This window comes from Engystomops pustulosus, chromosome 6 (genome assembly GCF_040894005.1).
Source record: "Engystomops pustulosus chromosome 6, aEngPut4.maternal, whole genome shotgun sequence".
Classification (NCBI taxonomy): domain Eukaryota; kingdom Metazoa; phylum Chordata; class Amphibia; order Anura; family Leptodactylidae; genus Engystomops; species Engystomops pustulosus.
This window is the reverse complement of record NC_092416.1, coordinates 1,647,090-1,671,683: the sequence shown is the minus strand read 5'-3', so window position 1 is coordinate 1,671,683 and position 24,594 is coordinate 1,647,090. Positions and strand designations below refer to the sequence as shown.

Below are 24,594 nucleotides of genomic sequence, written 5' to 3'. Positions count from 1 at the left end.
CCTCAGCCCAGCTACTACCAGACACATCCTGTATACAGCCAGTACTACCTCAGCCCGGCTACTACCAGACACATCCTGTATACAGCCAGTACTACCTCAGCCCGGCTACTACCAGACACATCCTGTATACAGCCAGTACTACCTCAGCCCAGCTACTACCAGACACATCCTGTATACAGCCAGTACTACCTCAGCCCAGCTACTACTAGACACATCCTGTTTACAGCTAGTACTACCTCAACCCGGCTACTACCAGACACATCATGTATAGAGCCAGTACTACCTCAGCCCGGCTACTACCAGACACATCCTGTATACAGCCAGTATTACCTCAGCCCGACTAGTACCAGACACATCCAGTATACAGCCAGTACTACCTCAGGCCAGCTACTACCAGACACATCCTGTATACAGCCAGTACTACCTCAGCCCGGCTACTACCAGACACATCCTGTATATAGCCAGTACTACCTCAGCCCAGCTACTACCAGACACATCCTGTATACAGCCAGTACTACCTCAGCCCGGCTACTACCAGACACATCCTGTATACAGCCAGTACTACCAGACACATCCTGTATACAGCCAGTACTACCAGACACATCCTGTATACAGCCAGTACAACCTCAGCCCAGCTACTACCAGACACATCCTGTATACAGCCAGTACTACCAGACACATCCTATATACAACCAGTACTACCTCAGCCCAGCTACTACCAGACACATTCTGTATACAGCCAGTACTACCTCAGCCCAGCTACTACCAGACACATCCTGTATACAGCCAGTACCACCAGACACATCCTGTATACAGCAAGTACTACCACAGCCCAGCTACTACCAGACAGATCCTGTATACAGCCAGTACTACCTCAGCCCAGCTACTACCAGACACATCCTGTATACAGCCAGTACTACCTCAGCCCGGCTACTACCAGACACATCCTGTATACAGCCAGTACTACCTCAGCCCGGCTACTACCAGAAACATCCTGTATACAGCCAGTACTACCTCAGCCCGGCTACTACCAGACACATCCTGTATACAGCCAGTACTACCTCAGCCCGGCTACTACCAGACACATCCTGTATACAGCCAGTACTACCTCAGCCCAGCTACTACCAGACACATCCTGTATACAGCCAATACTACCTCAGCCCAACTACTACCAGACACATCCTGTATACAGCCAATACTACCTCAGCCCAGCTACTACCAGACACATCCTGTATACAGCCAGTACTACCTCAGCCCAGCTACTACCAGACACATCCTGTATACAGCCAGTACTACCTCAGCCCAGCTACTACCAGACACATCCTGTATACAGCCAGTACTACCTCAGCCCAGCTACTACCAGACACATCCTGTATACAGCCAGTACTACCTCAGCCCAGCTACTACCAGACACATCCTGTATACATCCAGTACTACCTCAGCCCAGCTACTACCAGACACATCCTGTATACAGCCAGTACTACCTCAGTCCAGCTATTACCAGACACATCCTGTATACAGCCAGTACTACCTCAGCCCAGCTACTACCAGACACATCCTGTATACAGCCAGTACTATCTCAGCCCGGCTACTACCAGACACATCCTGTATACAGCCAGTACTACCTCAGCCCAGCTACTACCAGACACATCCTGTATACATCCAGTACTACCAGACACATCCTGTATACAGCCAGTACTACCTCAGCCCGGCTACTACCAGACATATCCTGTATACAGCCAGTACTACCCCCTCCCTGCTACTACTAGACACATCCTGTTTACAGCTAGTACTACCTCAACCCGGCTACTACCAGACACATCCTGTATACAGCCAGTATTACCTCAGCCCAGCTACTACCAGACACATCCTGTATACAGCCAGTACTACCTCAGCCCAGCTACTACCAGACACATCCTGTATACAGCCAGTACTACCTCAGCCCAGCTACTACCAGACACATCCTGTATACAGCCAGTACTACCTCAGCCCGGCTACTACCAGACACATCCTGTATACAGCCAGTACTACCAGACACATCCTGTATACAGCCAGTACTACCAGACACATCCTGTATACAGCCAGTACAACCTCAGCCCAGCTACTACCAGACACATCCTGTATACAGCCAGTACTACCAGACACATCCTATATACAACCAGTACTACCTCAGCCCAGCTACTACCAGACACATCCTGTATACAGCCAGTACTACCTCAGCCCAGCTACTACCAGACACAACCTGTATACAGCCAGTACCACCAGACACATCCTGTATACAGCCAGTACTACCACAGCCCAGCTACTACCAGACACATCCTGTATACAGCCAGTACTACCTCAGCCCAGCTACTACCAGACACATCCTGTATACAGCCAGTACTACCTCAGCCCGGCTACTACCAGACACATCCTGTATACAGCCAGTACTACCAGACACATCCTGTATACAGCCAGTACTACCAGACACATCCTGTATACAGCCAGTACAACCTCAGCCCAGCTACTACCAGACACATCCTGTATACAGCCAGTACTACCAGACACATCCTATATACAACCAGTACTACCTCAGCCCAGCTACTACCAGACACATCCTGTATACAGCCAGTACTACCTCAGCCCAGCTACTACCAGACACATCCTGTATACAGCCAGTACTACCTCAGCTCAGCTACTACCAGACACATCCTGTATACAGCCAGTACCACCAGACACATCCTGTATACAGCCAGTACTACCACAGCCCAGCTACTACCAGACACATCCTGTATACAGCCAGTACTACCTCAGCCCGGCTACTACCAGACACATCCTGTATACAGCCAGTACTACCTCAGCCCAGCTACTACCAGACACATCCTGTATACAGCCAGTACTACCTCAGCCCGGCTACTACCAGACACATCCTGTATACAGCCAGTACTACCTCCACCCGGCTACTACCAGACACATCCTGTATACAGCCAGTACTACCTCAGCCCAGCTACTACCAGACACATCCTGTATACAGCCAATACTACCTCAGCCCAACTACTACCAGACACATCCTGTATACAGCCAGTACTACCTCAGCCCAGCTACTACCAGACACATCCTGTATACAGCCAGTACTACCTCAGCCCAGCTACTACCAGAGATATCCTGTATACAGCCAGTACTACCTCAGCCCGGCTACTACCAGACACATCCTGTATACAGCCAGTACTACCTCAGCCCAGCTACTACCAGACACATCCTGTATACAGCCAGTACTACCTCAGCCCAGCTACTACCAGACACATCCTATATACAGCCAGTACTACCTCAGCCCAGCTACTACCAGATACATCCTGTATACAGCCAGTACTACCTCAGCCCGGCTACTACCAGACACATCCTGTATACAGCCAGTACTACCTCAGCCCAGCTACTACCAGACACATCCTGTATACAGCCAGTACTACCTCAGCCCCGCTACTACCAGACACATCCCGTATACAGCCATTACTACCAGATACATCCCATATGCAGCCAGTACTACCAGACACACATTTTTCCCACATTTACTTACAGTTCAGATTGAGTTTGAGCTCATTGCTGGTCTCCGTGTTCAGCAGGTTGGTGGCTGTACAGGTGAAGGGTCCGGTGTCCCCCCTGGAGACGGGGCTGATGGTGAGATTGGAGCTCGGAGGAGAATCACTCTGGGTGATGGAATATGGAGGGTTGGAGGACACTGAGGATCCATTCAGGCTCCAGGAGAAGGTGACGGCTGAACCCTGAGCGGAGCAATAGAGAGACACCGAGTCCTGTCCTGCCCAGAGCGCGGCCGATGTGTTACTGGTCAGATTAACGTCTGAGACTTTAACTGTGAACAAATAAAGATGCAGAGAAATCTGTGATATTTCAGAGGTAGAATCCGATATTCACTAAATCTATTGGGATAATTATAATATGCAACATAATGAAGAGTCAGAAAATCTACAGGGACGTTAGAGCTTTACATGCACTGAACCAGATCATAGAGGCCCTTAGACTCCTCTCCATTCCTGAGTCTCTACTTTCTCTTTGTGCCACCATCTTGTTTCCTTTTATATGGAAACTATTGTTGCTACAGATACATGAGCAAAGAGAAAAATGGTAAAATGGTTACACGTTCGGCTCCCACCAATGTTTCAGGAGATAAGAAGCCTTATACTTCTCTTCGCTATATCCGTGGCTTCTCCAGGTAATGGGCGGCTGCTCTACACACAAGTCATTAGATGACACAATTAATTAATTCAGAATTAATTCCTGGTAAAGGATTTACAAAAATATATATTTAAAACACGACCCCAACTAGACCGTCCTTCTGCACAGATGACACATAAGAGCCGGTGACAGATGTGATGAGTAGATGACACTTACCGGCCAGGCTGAGCCTCACGTCGCTGCTGTTCTGGCTGTTGAGTAAGTTTCTGGCTGTACATATGAAGGATCCGCTGTCATCAGAGGAGACCGGGCTGATAACGAGCCGCGTGTTATTCTCTGTCACATGGAATCGGCCTCCTCCAGAGATTGGCACCCCCTGTAGACTCCAGGAGTAGCTGACATCTGTACCACGAGCAGAACATCGGAGAGACACAGAATCTATTCCCGGCCACACAAGTCCCGATACATTACTGGTGACCACCACATCCGAGACCGGGGCTAAGAAACACAACACAGAGACCAGAGTCAGGATTATACATGAGGAGGAAGATATTAGTGATGTGCACAGTGTCAGGATTGTAGATGAGGAGAAGATATCAGTGATGGGGACAGTCTCAGGATTGTAGATGAGGAGGAGAAGATATCAGTGATGGGGACAGTCTCAGGATTGTAGATGAGGAGGAGAAGATATCAGTGATGTGGACAGTCTCAGGATTGTAGATGAGGGAGAAGATATCAGTGATGGGGACAGTCTCAGGATTGTAGATGAGAGGGAAGATATCAGTGATGAGGACAGTCTCAGGATTGTAGATGAGGAGAAGATATCAGTAATGGGGACAGTCTCAGGAATGTAGATGAGGAGGAGGAAGATATCAGTGATGAGGACAGTCTCAGGATTATAGATGATGAGGAGGAAGATATCAGTGATGGGGACAGTCTCAGGATTATAGATGATGAGGAGGAAGATATCAGTGATAGGGACAGTCTCAGGATTGTAGATGAGGAGAAGATATCAGTGATGAGGACAGTCTCAGGATTGTAGATGAGGAGGAGAAGATATCAGTGATGAGGACAGTCTCAGGATTATAGATGAGGAGGAAGATATCAGTGATGTGGACAGCCTCAGGATTGTAGATGAGGGAGAAGATATTATTGATGAGGACAGTCTCAGGATTGTAGATGAGGGAGAAGATATCATAGATGAGGACAGTCTCAGGATTGTAGATGAGGGAGAAGATATCAGTGATAGGCACAGTCTCAGGATTGTAGATGAGAGAGAAGATATCAGTGATGAGGACAGTCTCAGGATTGTAGATGAGGAGAAGATATCAGTGATGAGGACAGTCTCAGGATTGTAGATGAGGAGAAGATATCAGTGATGAGGACAGTCTCAGGATTGTAGATGAGGAGAAGATATCAGTGATGAGGACAGTCTCAGGATTGTAGATGAGGAGAAGATATCAGTGATGAGGACAGTCTCAGGATTGTAGATGAGGAGAAGATATCAGTGATGAGGACAGTCTCAGGATTGTAGATTAGGAGGAGAAGATATCAGTGATGGGGACAGTCTCAGGATTGTAGATGAGAAGAAGATATCAGTGATGGGGACAGTCTCAGGATTGTAGATAAGGAGGAAGATATCAGTGATGAGGACAGTCTCAGGATTGTAGATGAGGAGGAAGATATCAGTGATGGGGACAGTCTCAGGATTGTAGATGAGGAGAAGATATCATTGATATGGACAGTCTCAGGATTGTAGATAAGGAGGAAGATATCAGTGATGGGGACAGTCTCAGGATTGTAGATGAGGAGAAGATATCAGTGATGAGGACAGTCTCAGGATTGTAGATGAGGGGGAAGATATCAGTGATGGGGACAGTCTCAGGATTGTAGATGAGGAGAAGATATCATTGATATGGACAGTCTCAGGATTGTAGATAAGGAGGAAGATATCAGTGATGGGGACAGTCTCAGGATTGTAGATGAGGAGAAGATATCAGTGATGGGGACAGTCTCAGGATTGTAGATAAGGAGGAAGATATCAGTGATGAGGACAGTCTCAGGATTGTAGATGAGGGTGAAGATATCAGTGATGGGGACAGTCTCAGGATTGTAGATGAGGAGAAGATATCATTGATATGGACAGTCTCAGGATTGTAGATGAGGAGAAGATATCAGTGATGGGGACAGTCTCAGGATTGTAGATGAGGAGGAGAAGATATCAGTGATGGGGACAGTCTCAGGATTGTAGATGAGGAGGAGAAGATATCAGTGATGTGGACAGTCTCAGGATTGTAGATGAGGGAGAAGATATCAGTGATGGGGACAGTCTCAGGATTGTAGATGAGAGGGAAGATATCAGTGATGAGGACAGTCTCAGGATTGTAGATGAGGAGAAGATATCAGTAATGGGGACAGTCTCAGGAATGTAGATGAGGAGGAGGAAGATATCAGTGATGAGGACAGTCTCAGGATTATAGATGATGAGGAGGAAGATATCAGTGATGGGGACAGTCTCAGGATTATAGATGATGAGGAGGAAGATATCAGTGATAGGGACAGTCTCAGGATTGTAGATGAGGAGAAGATATCAGTGATGAGGACAGTCTCAGGATTGTAGATGAGGAGGAGAAGATATCAGTGATGAGGACAGTCTCAGGATTATAGATGAGGAGGAAGATATCAGTGATGTGGACAGCCTCAGGATTGTAGATGAGGGAGAAGATATTATTGATGAGGACAGTCTCAGGATTGTAGATGAGGAGGAGAAGATATCAGTGATGAGGACAGTCTCAGGATTGTAGATGAGGGAGAAGATATCATAGATGAGGAAAGTCTCAGGATTGTAGATGAGGGAGAAGATATCAGTGATAGGCACAGTCTCAGGATTGTAGATGAGAGAGAAGATATCAGTGATGAGGACAGTCTCAGGATTGTAGATGAGGAGAAGATATCAGTGATGGGGACAGTCTCAGGATTGTAGATGAGGAGGAGGAAAATATCAGTAATGAAGACAATCTCAGGAATGTAGATGAGGAGGAGGAAGATATCAGTGATGAGGACAGTCTCAGGATTGTAGATGAGGGAGAAAATATCATAGATGAGGACAGTCTCAGGATTGTAGATGAGGGAGAAGATATCAGTGATAGGCACAGTCTCAGGATTGTAGATGAGGAGGAAGATATCAGTGATGAGGACAGTCTCAGGATTGTAGATGAGGAGGAAGATATCACTGATGGGGACAGTCTCAGGATTGTAGATGAGGAGAAGATATCATTGATATGGACAGTCTCAGGATTGTAGATGAGGAGAAGATATCAGTGATGAGGACAGTCTCAGGATTGTAGATGAGGAGAAGATATCAGTGATGAGGACAGTCTCAGGATTGTAGATGAGGAGAAGATATCAGTGATGAGGACAGTCTCAGGATTGTAGATGAGGAGAAGAGTGGGGCGGCACGGTGGCTGAGTGAGTAGCGCTTCTGCCTTGCAGCACTGGAGTCCTGGGTTCAAATCCCACTCAGGTCAACATCTGCAAAGAGTTTGTATGTTCTCTCCGTGTTTGCGTGGGTTTCCTCCGGGTACTCCGGTTTCCTCCCACACTTCAAAACATACTGTTAGGTTGTTTAGATTGTGAGCCCCATGGGGACAGGGACCAATTTGACATGCCTGTGCAGCGCTGCGTAATCTGTGTGCGCTATATAAATAAAGAATTATTATTATTATTATTATTATAAGATATCAGTGATGAGGACAGTCTCAGGATTGTAGATGAGGAGAAGATATCAGTGATGAGGACAGTCTCAGGATTGTAGATTAGGAGGAGAAGATATCAGTGATGGGGACAGTCTCAGGATTGTAGATGAGAAGAAGATATCAGTGATGGGGACAGTCTCAGGATTGTAGATAAGGAGGAAGATATCAGTGATGAGGACAGTCTCAGGATTGTAGATGAGGAGGAAGATATCAGTGATGGGGACAGTCTCAGGATTGTAGATGAGGAGAAGATATCATTGATATGGACAGTCTCAGGATTGTAGATAAGGAGGAAGATATCAGTGATGGGGACAGTCTCAGGATTGTAGATGAGGAGAAGATATCAGTGATGAGGACAGTCTCAGGATTGTAGATGAGGGGGAAGATATCAGTGATGGGGACAGTCTCAGGATTGTAGATGAGGAGAAGATATCATTGATATGGACAGTCTCAGGATTGTAGATAAGGAGGAAGATATCAGTGATGGGGACAGTCTCAGGATTGTAGATGAGGAGAAGATATCAGTGATGGGGACAGTCTCAGGATTGTAGATAAGGAGGAAGATATCAGTGATGAGGACAGTCTCAGGATTGTAGATGAGGGTGAAGATATCAGTGATGGGGACAGTCTCAGGATTGTAGATGAGGAGAAGATATCATTGATATGGACAGTCTCAGGATTGTAGATGAGGAGAAGATATCAGTGATGGGGACAGTCTCAGGATTGTAGATGAGGAGGAGAAGATATCAGTGATGGGGACAGTCTCAGGATTGTAGATGAGGAGGAGAAGATATCAGTGATGTGGACAGTCTCAGGATTGTAGATGAGGGAGAAGATATCAGTGATGGGGACAGTCTCAGGATTGTAGATGAGAGGGAAGATATCAGTGATGAGGACAGTCTCAGGATTGTAGATGAGGAGAAGATATCAGTAATGGGGACAGTCTCAGGAATGTAGATGAGGAGGAGGAAGATATCAGTGATGAGGACAGTCTCAGGATTATAGATGATGAGGAGGAAGATATCAGTGATGGGGACAGTCTCAGGATTATAGATGATGAGGAGGAAGATATCAGTGATAGGGACAGTCTCAGGATTGTAGATGAGGAGAAGATATCAGTGATGAGGACAGTCTCAGGATTGTAGATGAGGAGGAGAAGATATCAGTGATGAGGACAGTCTCAGGATTATAGATGAGGAGGAAGATATCAGTGATGTGGACAGCCTCAGGATTGTAGATGAGGGAGAAGATATTATTGATGAGGACAGTCTCAGGATTGTAGATGAGGAGGAGAAGATATCAGTGATGAGGACAGTCTCAGGATTGTAGATGAGGGAGAAGATATCATAGATGAGGAAAGTCTCAGGATTGTAGATGAGGGAGAAGATATCAGTGATAGGCACAGTCTCAGGATTGTAGATGAGAGAGAAGATATCAGTGATGAGGACAGTCTCAGGATTGTAGATGAGGAGAAGATATCAGTGATGGGGACAGTCTCAGGATTGTAGATGAGGAGGAGGAAAATATCAGTAATGAAGACAATCTCAGGAATGTAGATGAGGAGGAGGAAGATATCAGTGATGAGGACAGTCTCAGGATTGTAGATGAGGGAGAAAATATCATAGATGAGGACAGTCTCAGGATTGTAGATGAGGGAGAAGATATCAGTGATAGGCACAGTCTCAGGATTGTAGATGAGGAGGAAGATATCAGTGATGAGGACAGTCTCAGGATTGTAGATGAGGAGGAAGATATCACTGATGGGGACAGTCTCAGGATTGTAGATGAGGAGAAGATATCATTGATATGGACAGTCTCAGGATTGTAGATGAGGAGAAGATATCAGTGATGAGGACAGTCTCAGGATTGTAGATGAGGAGAAGATATCAGTGATGAGGACAGTCTCAGGATTGTAGATGAGGAGAAGATATCAGTGATGGGGACAGTCTCAGGATTGTAGATAAGGAGGAAGATATCAGTGATGGGGACAGTCTCAGGATTGTAGATGAGGAGAAGATATCAGTGATGGGGACAGTCTCAGGATTGTAGATAAGGAGGAAGATATCAGTGATGAGGACAGTCTCAGGATTGTAGATGAGGAGGAAGATATCAGTGATGGGGACAGTCTCAGGATTGTAGATGAGGGGGAAGATATCAGTGATGGGGACAGTCTCAGGATTGTAGATGAGGAGAAGATATCATTGATATGGACAGTCTCAGGATTGTAGATAAGGAGGAAGATATCAGTGATGGGGACAGTCTCAGGATTGTAGATGAGGAGAAGATATCAGTGATGGGGACAGTCTCAGGATTGTAGATAAGGAGGAAGATATCAGTGATGAGGACAGTCTCAGGATTGTAGATGAGGGTGAAGATATCAGTGATGGGGACAGTCTCAGGATTGTAGATGAGGAGAAGATATCATTGATATGGACAGTCTCAGGATTGTAGATGAGGAGAAGATATCAGTGATGGGGACAGTCTCAGGATTGTAGATGAGGAGGAGAAGATATCAGTGATGGGGACAGTCTCAGGATTGTAGATGAGGAGGAGAAGATATCAGTGATGTGGACAGTCTCTGGATTGTAGATGAGGGAGAAGATATCAGTGATGGGGACAGTCTCAGGATTGTAGATGAGAGGGAAGATATCAGTGATGAGGACAGTCTCAGGATTGTAGATGAGGAGAAGATATCAGTAATGGGGACAGTCTCAGGAATGTAGATGAGGAGGAGGAAGATATCAGTGATGAGGACAGTCTCAGGATTATAGATGATGAGGAGGAAGATATCAGTGATGGGGACAGTCTCAGGATTATAGATGATGAGGAGGAAGATATCAGTGATAGGGATAGTCTCAGGATTGTAGATGAGGAGAAGATATCAGTGATGAGGACAGTCTCAGGATTGTAGATGAGGAGGAGAAGATATCAGTGATGAGGACAGTCTCAGGATTATAGATGAGGAGGAAGATATCAGTGATGTGGACAGCCTCAGGATTGTAGATGAGGGAGAAGATATTATTGATGAGGACAGTCTCAGGATTGTAGATGAGGAGGAGAAGATATCAGTGATGAGGACAGTCTCAGGATTGTAGATGAGGGAGAAGATATCATAGATGAGGAAAGTCTCAGGATTGTAGATGAGGGAGAAGATATCAGTGATAGGCACAGTCTCAGGATTGTAGATGAGAGAGAAGATATCAGTGATGAGGACAGTCTCAGGATTGTAGATGAGGAGAAGATATCAGTGATGGGGACAGTCTCAGGATTGTAGATGAGGAGGAGGAAAATATCAGTAATGAAGACAATCTCAGGAATGTAGATGAGGAGGAGGAAGATATCAGTGATGAGGACAGTCTCAGGATTGTAGATGAGGGAGAAAATATCATAGATGAGGACAGTCTCAGGATTGTAGATCAGGGAGAAGATATCAGTGATAGGCACAGTCTCAGGATTGTAGATGAGGAGGAAGATATCAGTGATGAGGACAGTCTCAGGATTGTAGATGAGGAGGAAGATATCACTGATGGGGACAGTCTCAGGATTGTAGATGAGGAGAAGATATCATTGATATGGACAGTCTCAGGATTGTAGATGAGGAGAAGATATCAGTGATGAGGACAGTCTCAGGATTGTAGATGAGGAGAAGATATCAGTGATGAGGACAGTCTCAGGATTGTAGATGAGGAAAAGATATCAGTGATGGGGACAGTCTCAGGATTGTAGATGAGGAGGAGGAAAATATCAGTAATGAAGACAATCTCAGGAATGTAGATGAGGAGGAGGAAGATATCAGTGATGAGGACAGTCTCAGGATTGTAGATGAGGGAGAAAATATCATAGATGAGGACAGTCTCAGGATTGTAGATGAGGGAGAAGATATCAGTGATAGGCACAGTCTCAGGATTGTAGATGAGGAGGAAGATATCAGTGATGAGGACAGTCTCAGGATTGTAGATGAGGAGGAAGATATCACTGATGGGGACAGTCTCAGGATTGTAGATGAGGAGAAGATATCATTGATATGGACAGTCTCAGGATTGTAGATGAGGAGAAGATATCAGTGATGAGGACAGTCTCAGGATTGTAGATGAGGAGAAGATATCAGTGATGAGGACAGTCTCAGGATTGTAGATGAGGAAAAGATATCAGTGATGGGGACAGTCTCAGGATTGTAGATAAGGAGGAAGATAATAGTGATGGGGACAGTCTCAGGATTGTAGATGAGGAGAAGATATCAGTGATGGGGACAGTCTCAGGATTGTAGATAAGGAGGAAGATATCAGTGATGAGGACAGTCTCAGGATTGTAGATGAGGAGGAAGATATCAGTGATGGGGACAGTCTCAGGATTGTAGATGAGGAGAAGATATCATTGATATGGACAGTCTCAGGATTGTAGATATGGAGGAAGATATCAGTGATGGGGACAGTCTCAGGATTGTAGATGAGGAGAAGATATCAGTGATGAGGACAGTCTCAGGATTGTAGATGAGGGGGAAGATATCAGTGATGGGGACAGTCTCAGGATTGTAGATGAGGAGAAGATATCATTGATATGGACAGTCTCAGGATTGTAGATAAGGAGGAAGATATCAGTGATGGGGACAGTCTCAGGATTGTAGATGAGGAGAAGATATCAGTGATGGGGACAGTCTCAGGATTGTAGATAAGGAGGAAGATATCAGTGATGAGGACAGTCTCAGGATTGTAGATGAGGGGGAAGATATCAGTGATGGGGACAGTCTCAGGATTGTAGATGAGGAGAAGATATCATTGATATGGACAGTCTCAGGATTGTAGATGAGGAGAAGATATCAGTGATGTGGACAGTCTCAGGACTGTAGATGAGGAGGAGGAAGATATCAGTGATGTGAACAGTCTCAGGATTGTAGATAAGGAGGAAGATATCAGTGATGGGGACAGTCTCAGGATTGTAGATGAGGAGAAGATATCAGTGATGGGGACAGTCTCAGGATTGTAGATAAGGAGGAAGATATCAGTGATGAGGACAGTCTCAGGATTGTAGATGAAGAGGAAGATGACAGTGATTTGGACAATCTCAGGATTATACATGAGGAGAAGATATCAGTGATGAGGACAGTCTCAGGATTGTAGATGAAGTGGAAGATGACAGTGATTTGGACAGTCTCAGGATTATACATGAGGAGAAGATATCAGTGATGAGGACAGTCTCAGGGTTGTAGATGAGGAGGAAGATATCATTGATCGGGACAGTCTCAGGATTGTAGATGATGGAGGAAGATTTCAGTGATGGGGAGAATCTCAGGATTGTAGATGAGGAGGAAGATATCAGTGATGGGGACAGTCTCAGGATTGTAGATGAGGAGAAGATATCAGTGATGAGGACAGTCTCAGGATTGTAGATGAGAAGAAGATATCAGTGATGGGGACAGTCTCAGGATTGTAGATAAGGAGGAAGATATCAGTGATGAGGACAGTCTCAGGATTGTAGATGAGGAGGAGATATCAGTGATGGGGACAGTCTCAGGATTGTAGATGAGGAGGAAGATATCAGTGATGGGGACAGTCTCAGGATTGTAGATGAGGAGAAGATATCAGTGATGGGGACAGTCTCAGGATTGTAGATGAGGAGGAGAAGATATCAGTGATGGGGACAGTCTCAGGACTGTAGATGAGGAGGAAGATATCAGTGATGAGGACAGTCTCAGGATTGTAGATGAGGAGGAAGATATCAGTGATGTGGACAGTCTCAGGATTGTAGATGAGGAGGAGATATCAGTGATGGGGACAGTCTCAGGATTGTAGATGAGGAGGAGAAGATATCAGTGATGGGGACAGTCTCAGGATTGTAGATGAGGAGGAAGATATCAGTGATGGGGACAGTCTCAGGATTGTAGATGAGGAGGAGGAAGATATCAGTGATGGGGACAGTCTGAGGATTGTAGATGAGGAGAAGATATCATTAATGTGGACAGTCTCAGGATTGTATATGAGGAGAAGGAAGATATCATTGATGTGGACAGTCTCAGGATTGTAGATGAGGGAGAAGATATCAGTGATGTGGGCAGTCTCAGGATTGTAGATGAGGAGGAGGAAGATATCAGTGATGTGGACAGTCTCAGGATTGTAGATGAGGGGGAAGATATCAGTGATGTGGACAGTCTCAGGATTGTAGATGAGGAGGAGATATCAGTGATGAGGACAGTCTCAGGATTGTAGATGAGGAGGAGGAAGATATCAGTGATGTGGACAGTCTCAGGATTGTAGATGAGGAGAAGATATCAGTGATAGGGACAGTCTCAGGATTGTAGATGAGGAGGAAGATATCAGTGATGGGGACAGTCTCAGGATTGTAGATGAGGAGGAGGAAGATATCAGTGATGGGGACAGTCTGAGGATTGTAGATGAGGAGAAGATATCATTAATGTGGACAGTCTCAGGATTGTATATGAGGAGAAGGAAGATATCATTGATGTGGACAGTCTCAGGATTGTAGATGAGGGGGAAGATATCAGTGATGTGGACAGTCTCAGGATTGTAGATGAGGAGGAGGAAGATATCAGTGATGTGGACAGTCTCAGGATTGTAGATGAGGAGAAGATATCAGTGATAGGGACAGTCTCAGGATTGTAGATGAGGAGGAGAAGATATCAGTGATGGGGACAGTCTCAGGATTGTAGATGAGGAGGAGAAGATATCAGTGATGGGGACAGTCTCAGGATTGTAGATGAGGAGGAGGAAGATATCAGTGATGAGGACAATCTCAGGATTGTAGATGAGGGAGAAGATATCAGTGATGTGGACAGTCTCAGGATTGTAGATGAGGAGAAGATATCAGTGATGGGGATAGTCTCAGGATCATAGATGAGGAGAAGATATCATTGATGAGGAGAATCTCAGGATTGTAGATGAGGGAGAAGATATCAGTGATGAGGACAGTCTCAGGATTGTAGATGAGGTGAAGATATCAGTGATGTGGACAGTCTCACGATTGTAGATGAGGAGGAAGATATCAGTGATGGGGACAGTCTCAGGATTGTAGATGAGAAGGAAGATAACAGTGATGGGGACAGTCTCAGGATTGTAAATGAGGGGGACGATATCAGTGATGGGGACAGTCTCAGGATTGTAGATGAGGAGGAAGATATCAGTGATGTGGACAGTCTCAGGATTGTAGATGAGGGAGAAGATATCAGTGATGTGGACAGTCTCAGGATTGTAGATGAGGAGAAGATATCAGTGATGGGGATAGTCTCAGGATTGTAGATGAGAAGGAAGATAACAGTGATGGGGACAGTCTCAGGATTGTAAATGAGGGGGACGATATCAGTGATGGGGACAGTCTCAGGATTGTAGATGAGGAGGAAGATATCAGTGATGTGGACAGTCTCAGGATTGTAGATGAGGGAGAAGATATCAGTGATGTGGACAGTCTCAGGATTGTAGATGAGGGAGAAGATATCAGTGATGGGGACAGTCTCAGGATTGTAGATGAGGAGAAGATATCAGTGATGGGGACAGTCTCAGGATTGTAGATGAGGAGAAGATATCAGTGATGAGGACAGTCTCAGGATTGTAAATGAGGGGGACGATATCAGTGATGGGGACAGTCTCAGGATTGTAGATGAGGAGGAAGATATCAGTGATGTGGACAGTCTCAGGATTGTAGATGAGGGAGAAGATATCAGTGATGAGGACAGTCTCAGGATTGTAGATGAGGAGAAGATATCAGTGATGGGGACAGTCTCAGGATTGTAGATGAGGAGAAGGAAGATATCAGTGATGAGGACAGTCTCTGGATTGTAGATGAGGGAGAAGATATCAGTGATGGGGACAGTCTCAGGATTGTAGATGAGGAGGAAGATATCAGTGATGAGGACAGTCTCAGGATTGTAGATGAGGAGAAGATATCAGTGATGAGGCCAGTCTAGGGATTGAAGATGAGGTGAAGATATCAGTGATGGGGACAGTCTCAGGATTGTAGATGAGGGGGACATATCAGTGATGGGGACAGTCTCAGGATTGTAGATGAGGAGGAAGATATCAGTGATGAGGACAGTCTCAGGATTGTAGATGAGGAGAAGATATCAGTGATGAGGACAGTCTCAGGATTGTAGATGCGGAGAAGATATCAGTGATGTGGACAGTTTCAGGATTGTAGATGAGGGAGAAGATATCAGTGATGTGGACAGTCTCAGGATTGTAGATGAGGAGAAGATATCAGTGATGGGGATAGTCTCAGGATTGTAGATGAGGAGGAGGAAGATATCAGTGATGAGGACAGTCTCAGGATTGTAGATGAGGAGGAGGAAGATATCAGTGATGAGGACAATCTCAGGATTGTAGATGAGGGAGAAGATATCAGTGATGTGGACAGTCTCAGGATTGTAGATGAGGTGAAGATATCAGTGATGGGGATAGTCTCAGGATTGTAGATGAGGAGAAGATATCATTGATGAGGAGAATCTCAGGATTGTAGATGAGGGAGAAGATATCAGTGATGAGGACAGTCTCAGGATTGTAGATGAGGTGAAGATATCAGTGATGTGGACAGTCTCAGGATTGTAGATGAGGAGGAAGATATCAGTGATGGGGACAGTCTCAGGATTGTAGATGAGAAGGAAGATATCAGTGATGGGGACAGTCTCAGGATTGTAAATGAGGGGGACGATATCAGTGATGAGGACAGTCTCAGGATTGTAGATGAGGAGGAAGATATCAGTGATGGGGACAGTCTCAGGATTGTAGATGAGAAGGAAGATATCAGTGATGGGGACAGTCTCAGGATTGTAAATGAGGGGGACGATATCAGTGATGAGGACAGTCTCAGGATTGTAGATGAGGGAGAAGATATCAGTGATGAGGACAGTCTCAGGATTGTAGATGAGGAGAAGATATCAGTGATGGGGACAGTCTCAAGATTGTAGATGAGGAGAAGATATCAGTGATGTGGACAGTCTCAGGATTGTAGATGAGGAGAAGATATCAGTGATGGGGATAGTCTCAGGATTGTAGATGAGAAGGAAGATAACAGTGATGGGGACAGTCTCAGGATTGTAAATGAGGGGGACGATATCAGTGATGGGGACAGTCTCAGGATTGTAGATGAGGAGGAAGATATCAGTGATGTGGACAGTCTCAGGATTGTAGATGAGGGAGAAGATATCAGTGATGAGGACAGTCTCAGGATTGTAGATGAGGTGAAGATATCAGTGATGGGGACAGTCTCAGGATTGTAGATGAGGAAGAAGATATCAGTGATGAGGCCAGTCTAGGGATTGAAGATGAGGTGAAGATATCAGTGATGGGGACAGTCTCAGGATTGTAGATGAGGGGGACATATCAGTGATGGGGACAGTCTCAGGATTGTAGATGAGGAGGAAGATATCAGTGATGAGGACAGTCTCAGGATTGTAGATGAGGAGAAGATATCAGTGATGAGGACAGTCTCAGGATTGTAGATGCGGAGAAGATATCAGTGATGTGGACAGTCTCAGGATTGTAGATGAGGGAGAAGATATCAGTGATGTGGACAGTCTCAGGATTGTAGATGAGGAGAAGATATCAGTGATGGGGATAGTCTCAGGATTGTAGATGAGGAGGAGGAAGATATCAGTGATGAGGACAGTCTCAGGATTGTAGATGAGGAGGAGGAAGATATCAGTGATGAGGACAATCTCAGGATTGTAGATGAGGGAGAAGATATCAGTGATGTGGACAGTCTCAGGATTGTAGATAAGGTGAAGATATCAGTGATGGGGATAGTCTCAGGATTGTAGATGAGGAGAAGATATCATTGATGAGGAGAATCTCAGGATTGTAGATGAGGGAGAAGATATCAGTGATGAGGACAGTCTCAGGATTGTAGATGAGGTGAAGATATCAGTGATGTGGACAGTCTCAGGATTGTAGATGAGGAGGAAGATATCAGTGATGGGGACAGTCTCAGGATTGTAGATGAGAAGGAAGATATCAGTGATGGGGACAGTCTCAGGATTGTAAATGAGGGGGACGATATCAGTGATGAGGACAGTCTCAGGATTGTAGATGAGGAGGAGAAGATATCAGTGATGAGGACAGTCTCAGGATTGTAGATGAGGAGGAAGATATCAGTGATGGGGACAGTCTCAGGATTGTAGATGAGAAGGAAGATATCAGTGATGGGGACAGTCTCAGGATTGTAAATGAGGGGGACGATATCAGTGATGAGGACAGTCTCAGGATTGTAGATGAGGGAGAAGATATCAGTGATGAGGACAGTCTCAGGATTGTAGATGAGGAGAAGATATCAGTGATGGGGACAGTCTCAAGATTGTAGATGAGGAGGAAGATATCAGTGACAGGGACAGTCTCAGGATTGTAGATGAGGAGAAGATATCAGTGATAGGGACAGTCTCAGGATTGTAGATGAGGAGAAGATATCAGTGATGGGGACAGTCTCAGGATTGTAGATGAGGAGAAGATATCAGTGATGAGGACAGTCTCAGGATTGTAGATGAGGAGGAGGAAGATATCAGTGATGTGGACAGTCTCAGGATTTTAGATGAGGAGAAGATATCAGTGATGGGGACAGTCTCAGGATTGTAGATGAGGAGGAAGATATCAGTGATGTGGACAGTCTCAGGATTGTAGATGAGGGAGAATATATCAGTGATGAGGACAGTCTCAGGATTGTAGATGAGGTGAAGATATCAGTGATGGGGACAGTCTCAGGATTGTAGATGAGGGAGAAGATATCAGTGATGAGGACAGTCTCAGGATTGTAGATGAGGAGAAGATATCAGTGATGGGGACAGTCTCAGGATTGTAGATGAGGGGGACGATATCAGTGATGGGGACAGTCTCAGGATTGTAGATGAGGAGGAAGATATCAGTGATGTGGACAGTCTCAGGATTGTAGATGAGGGAGAAGATATCAGTGATGGGGACAGTCTCAGGATTGTAGATGAGGAGAAGATATCAGTGATGGGGACAGTCTCAGGATTGTAGATGAGGAGGAAGATATCAGTGATGGGGACAGTCTCAGGATTGTAGATGAGGAGGAGGAAGATATCAGTGATGAGGACAGACTCAGGATTGTAGATGAGGAGAAGATATCAGTGATGAGGACAGTCTCAGGATTGTAGATGAGGAGAAGATATCAGTGATGAGGACAGTCTCAGGATTGTAGATGAGGAGAAGATATCATCGATGAGGACAGTCTCAGGATTGTAGATGAGGAGAAGATATCAGTGATTGGGACAGTCTCAGGATTGTAAATTAGGAGAAGATATCATTGATGGGGACAGTCTCAGGATTGTAGATGAGGAGAAGATATCAGTGATGAGGACAGTCTCAGGATTGTAGATGAGGAGGAAGATATCAGTAATGGGGACAGTCTCAGTATTGTAGATGAGGAGGAGGAAGATATCAGTGATGAGGACAGTCTCAGGATTGTAGATGAGGAGAAGGAAGTCATCAGTGATGAGGACAGTCTCAGGATTGTAAATTAGGGGGACGATATCAGTGATGAGGACAGTCTCAGGATTGTAAATGAGGGGGACGATATCAGTGATGAGGACAGTCTCAGGATTGTAGATGAGGAGGAGAAGATATCAGTGATGGGGACAGTTTTAGGATTGTATATAAGGAGAAGATATCAGTGATGAGGACAGTCTCAGGATTGTCGATGAGGAGGAGGAAGATATCAGTGATGTGGACAGTCTCAGGATTGTAGATGAGGAGAAGATATCAGTGATGGGGACAGTCTCAGGATTGTAGATGAGGAGGAAGATATCAGTGATGTGGACAGTCTCAGGATTGTAGATGAGGGAGAAGATATCAGTGATGAGGACAGTCTCAGGATTGTAGATGAGGTGAAGATATCAGTGATAGGGACAGTCTCAGGATTGTAGATGAGGGAGAAGATATCAGTGATGAGGACAGTCTCAGGATTGTAGATGAGAAGAAGATATCAGTGATGGGGACAGTCTCAGGATTGTAGATGAGGGGGGCGATATCAGTGATGGGGACAGTCTCAGGATTGTAGATGAGGAGGAAGATATCAGTGATGTGGACAGTCTCAGGATTGTAGATGAGGAGAAGATATCAGTGATGGGGACAGTCTCAGGATTGTAGATGAGGGAGAAGATATCAGTGATGGGGACAGTCTCAGGATTGTAGATGAGGAGAAGATATCAGTGATGGGGACAGTCTCAGGATTGTAGATGAGGAGGAAGATATCAGTAATGGGGACAGTCTCAGGATTGTAGATGAGGAGGAGGAAGATATCAGTGATGAGGACAGACTCAGGATTGTAGATGAGGAGAAGATATCAGTGATGAGGACAGTCTCAGGATTGTAGATGAGGAGAAGATATCAGTGATGAGGACAGTCTCAGGATTGTAGATGAGGAGAAGATATCATCGATGAGGACAGTCTCAGGGTTGTAGATGAGGAGAAGATATCAGTGATTGGGACAGTCTCAGGATTGTAAATGAGGAGAAGATATCATTGATGGGGACAGTCTCAGGATTGTAGATGAGGAGAAGATATCAGTGATGAGGACAGTCTCAGGATTGTAGATGAGGAGGAAGATATCAGTAATGGGGACAGTCTCTGGATTGTAGATGAGGAGGAGGAAGATATCAGTGATGAGGACAGTCTCAGGATTGTAGATGAGGAGAAGGAAGTCATCAGTGATGAGGACAGTCTCAGGATTGTAGATGAGGAGAAGATATCAGTGATGGGGACAGTCTCAGGATTGTAGATGAGGAGAAGATATCATCGATGAGGACAGTCTCAGGATTGTAGATGAGGAGAAGATATCAGTGATGAGGACAGTCTCAGGATTGTAGATGAGGAGAAGGAAGATAACAGTGATGAGGACAGTCTCAGGATTGTAGATAAGGAGAAGGAAGATATCAGTGATGAGGACAGTCTCAGGATTGTAGATGAGGAGAAGATATCAGTGATGTGGACAGTCTCAGGATTGTAGATGAGAAGAAGATATCATCGATGAGGACAGTCTCAGGATTGTAGATGAGGAGAAGATATCAGTGATGAGGACAGTCTCATGATTGTAGATGAGGAGAAGATATCATCGATGAGGACAGTCTCAGGATTGTAGATGAGGAGAAGATATCAGTGATGAGGACAGTCTCAGGATTGTAGATGAGGAGAAGATTTCAGTGATGGGGACAGTCTCAGGATTGTAGATGAGGAGAAGATATCATCGATGAGGACAGTCTCAGGATTGTAGATGAGGAGAAGATATCAGTGATGAGGACAGTCTCAGGATTGTAGATGAGGAGAAGATTTCAGTGATGTGGACAGTCTCATGATTGTAGATGAGGAGAAGATATCATCGATGAGGACAGTCTCAGGATTGTAGATGAGGAGAAGATATCAGTGATGAGGACAGTCTCAGGATTGTAGATGAGGAGAAGATTTCAGTGATGGGGACAGTCTCAGGATTGTAGATGAGGAGAAGATATCATCGATGAGGACAGTCTCAGGATTGTAGATGAGGAGAAGATATCAGTGATGGGGACAGTCTCAGGATTGTAGATGAGGAGAATATATCATCGATGAGGACAGTCTCAGGATTGTAGATGAGGGAGAAGATATCATTGATGAGGACAGTCTCAGGATTGTAGATAAGGGGGAGGAAGATATCAGTGATGTGGACAGTCTCAGGATTGTAGATGAGGAGAAGATATCAGTGATGGGGACAGTCTCAGGATTGTAGATGAGGAGAAGATATCATCGATGAGGACAGTCTCGGGATTGTAGATGAGGAGAAGATATCAGTGATGAGGACAGTCTCAGGATTGTAGATGAGGAGAAGATATCAGTGATGGGGACAGTCTCAGGATTGTAGATGAGGAGGAGGAAGATATCATTGATGTGGAAAGTCTCAGGATTGTAGATGAGGAGGAGGAAGATATCAGTGATGTGGACAGTCTCAGGATTGTAGATGAGGAGAAGTTATCAGTGATGGGGACAGTCTCAGGATTGTAGTTGTGGAGAAGATATCAGTGATGGGGACAGTCTCAGGATTGTAGATGAGGAGGAGGAAGATATCAGTGATGTGGACAGTCTCAGGATTGTAGATGAGGAGAAGATACCATTGATGTGGACAGTCTCAGGAATGTAGATGAGGAGAAGATATCAGTGATGGGGACAGTCTCAGGATTGTAGATGAGGAGGGAAGATATCAGTGATGAGGACAGTCTCAGGATTGTAGATGAGGAGGGAGATATCATTGATGAGGACATTCTCAGGATTATAGATGAGGAGGAAGATATCAGTGATGTGAACAGTCTCAGGACTGTAGATGAGGAGGAGGAAGATATCAGTGATGTGGACAGTCTCAGGATTGTAGATGAGGAGGAGGAAGATATCAGTGATGAGGACATTCTCAGGACTGTAGATGAGGAGGAGGAAGATATCAGTGATGTGGACAGTCTCAGGATTGTAGATGAGAAGAAGATACCATTGATGTGGACAGTCTCAGGATTGTAGATGAGGAGAAGATATCATTGATGAGGAGAATCTCAGGATTGTAGATGAGGGAGAAGATATCAGTGATGTGGACAGTCTCAGGATTGTAGATGAGGAGGAGGAAGATATCAGTGATGTGGACAGTCTCAGGATTGTAGATGAGGAGGAGGAAGATATCAGTGATGTGGACAGCCTCAGGACTGTAGATGAGGAGGAGGAAGATATCAGTGATGTGGACAGTCTCAGGATTGTAGATGAGGAGAAGATACCATTGATGTGGACAGTCTCAGGATTGTAGATGAGGAGGAGGATATCAGTGATGAGGACAGTCTCAGGATTGTAGATGAGGAGGGAGATATCATTGATGAGGACATTCTCAGGATTATAGATGAGGAGGAAGATATCAGTGATGTGGGCAGTCTCAGGATTGTAGATGAGAAGAAGATACCATTGATGTGGACAGTCTCAGGATTGTAGATGAGGAGGAAGATATCATTGATGTGGACAGTCTCAGGATTGTAGATGAGGAGGAGGAAGATATCAGTGATGTGGACAGTCTCAGGATTGTAGATGAGGAGGAGAAGATATCAGTGATGGGGACAGTCTCAGGATTGTAGATGAGGAGAAGATATCAGTGATGGGGACAGTCTCAGGATTGTAGATGAGAAGAAGATACCATTGATGTGGACAGTCTCAGGATTGTAGATGAGGAGGAGGAAGATATCAGTGATGTGGACAGTCTCAGGAATGTAGATGAGGAGGAGGAAGATATCAGTGATGTGAACAGTCTCAGGATTGTAGATGAGGAGAAGATATCAGTGATGGGGACAGTCTCAGGAATGTAGATGAGGAGGAGGAAGATATCAGTGATGTGAACAGTCTCAGGATTGTAGATGGGGAGAAGATATCAGTGATGGGGACAGTCTCAGGATTGTAGATGAGGAGGAAGATATCATTGATGTGGACAGTCTCAGGATTGTAGATGAGGAGGAGATATCAGTGATGTGGACAGTCTCAGGATTGTAGATGAGGAGAAGATATTATTGATGTGGACAGTCTCAGGATTGTAGATGAGGAGGAGATATCAGTGATGAGGACAGTCTCAGGATTGTAGATGAGGAGGAGGAAGATATCAGTGATGTGGACAGTCTCAGGATTGTAGATGAGGAGGAGGATATCAGTGATGAGGACAGTCTCAGGATTGTATATGAGGAGAAGGAAGATATCATTGATGAGGACATTCTCAGGATTATAGATGAGGAGAAGATATCAGTGATGGGGACAGTCTCAGGATAGTAGATGAGGAGAAGATATCATTGATGTGGACAGTCTCAGGACTGTAGATGAGGAGGAAGATATCAGTGATGTGGACAGTCTCAGGATTGTAGATGAGGAGGAGGAAGATATCAGTGATGTGGACAGTCTCAGGACTGTAGATGAGGAGGAGGAAGATATCAGTGATGTGAACAGTCTCAGGATTGTAGATGAGGAGGAGGAAGATATCAGTGATGTGGACAGTCTCAGGATTGTAGATGAGGAGGAGATATCAGTGATGTGGACACTCTCAGGATTGTAGATGAGGAGAAGATATCAGTGATGAGGACAGTCTCAGGATTGTGGATGAGGAGAAGATATCAGTGATGGGGACAGTCTCAGGATTGTAGATGAGGAGGAAGATATCAGTGATGGGGACAGTCTCAGGATTGTAGATGAGAAAGAAGATATCAGTGATGAGGACAGTCTCAGGATTGTAGATAAGGAGGAGGAAGATATCAGTGATGTGGACAGTCTCAGGATTGTAGATGAGGAGAAGATATCAGTGATGGGGACAGACTCAGGATTGTAGATGAGGAGGAAGATATCATTGATTTGGACAGTCTCAGGATTGTAGATGAGGAGAAGATATTATTGATGTGGACAGTCTCAGGATTGTAGATGAGGAGGAAGATATCAGTGATGAGGACAGTCTCAAGATTGTAGATGAGGAGGAAGATATCATTGATTTGGACAGTCTCAGGATTGTAGATGAGGAGGAGGAAGATATCAGTGATGGGGACAGTCTCAGGATTGTAGATGAGAAGAAGATATTATTGATGTGGACAGTCTCAGGATTGTAGATGAGGAGGAGATATCAGTGATGTGGACAGTCTCAGGATTGTAGATGAGGAGAAGATATTATTGATGTGGACAGTCTCAGGATT

The 24,594-nt window shown here is 45.1% G+C and overlaps 1 protein-coding gene across 1 annotated transcript in view; it reads right to left on the bottom strand.

Moving 5' to 3' along the window:
- Positions 1–24,594, bottom strand: part of LOC140065249 (hemicentin-1-like) — a 366,504-nt gene that overhangs the window by 66,311 nt on the left and 275,599 nt on the right. The window contains exons 4-5 of the mRNA XM_072112848.1: positions 4,387–4,668; positions 3,554–3,847 (exon numbers count right to left, since the gene is read on the bottom strand). Of these exons, the coding sequence (XP_071968949.1) occupies positions 3,554–3,847; positions 4,387–4,668 (576 nt within the window). The remainder of the gene's footprint in view (positions 1–3,553; positions 3,848–4,386; positions 4,669–24,594) is intronic.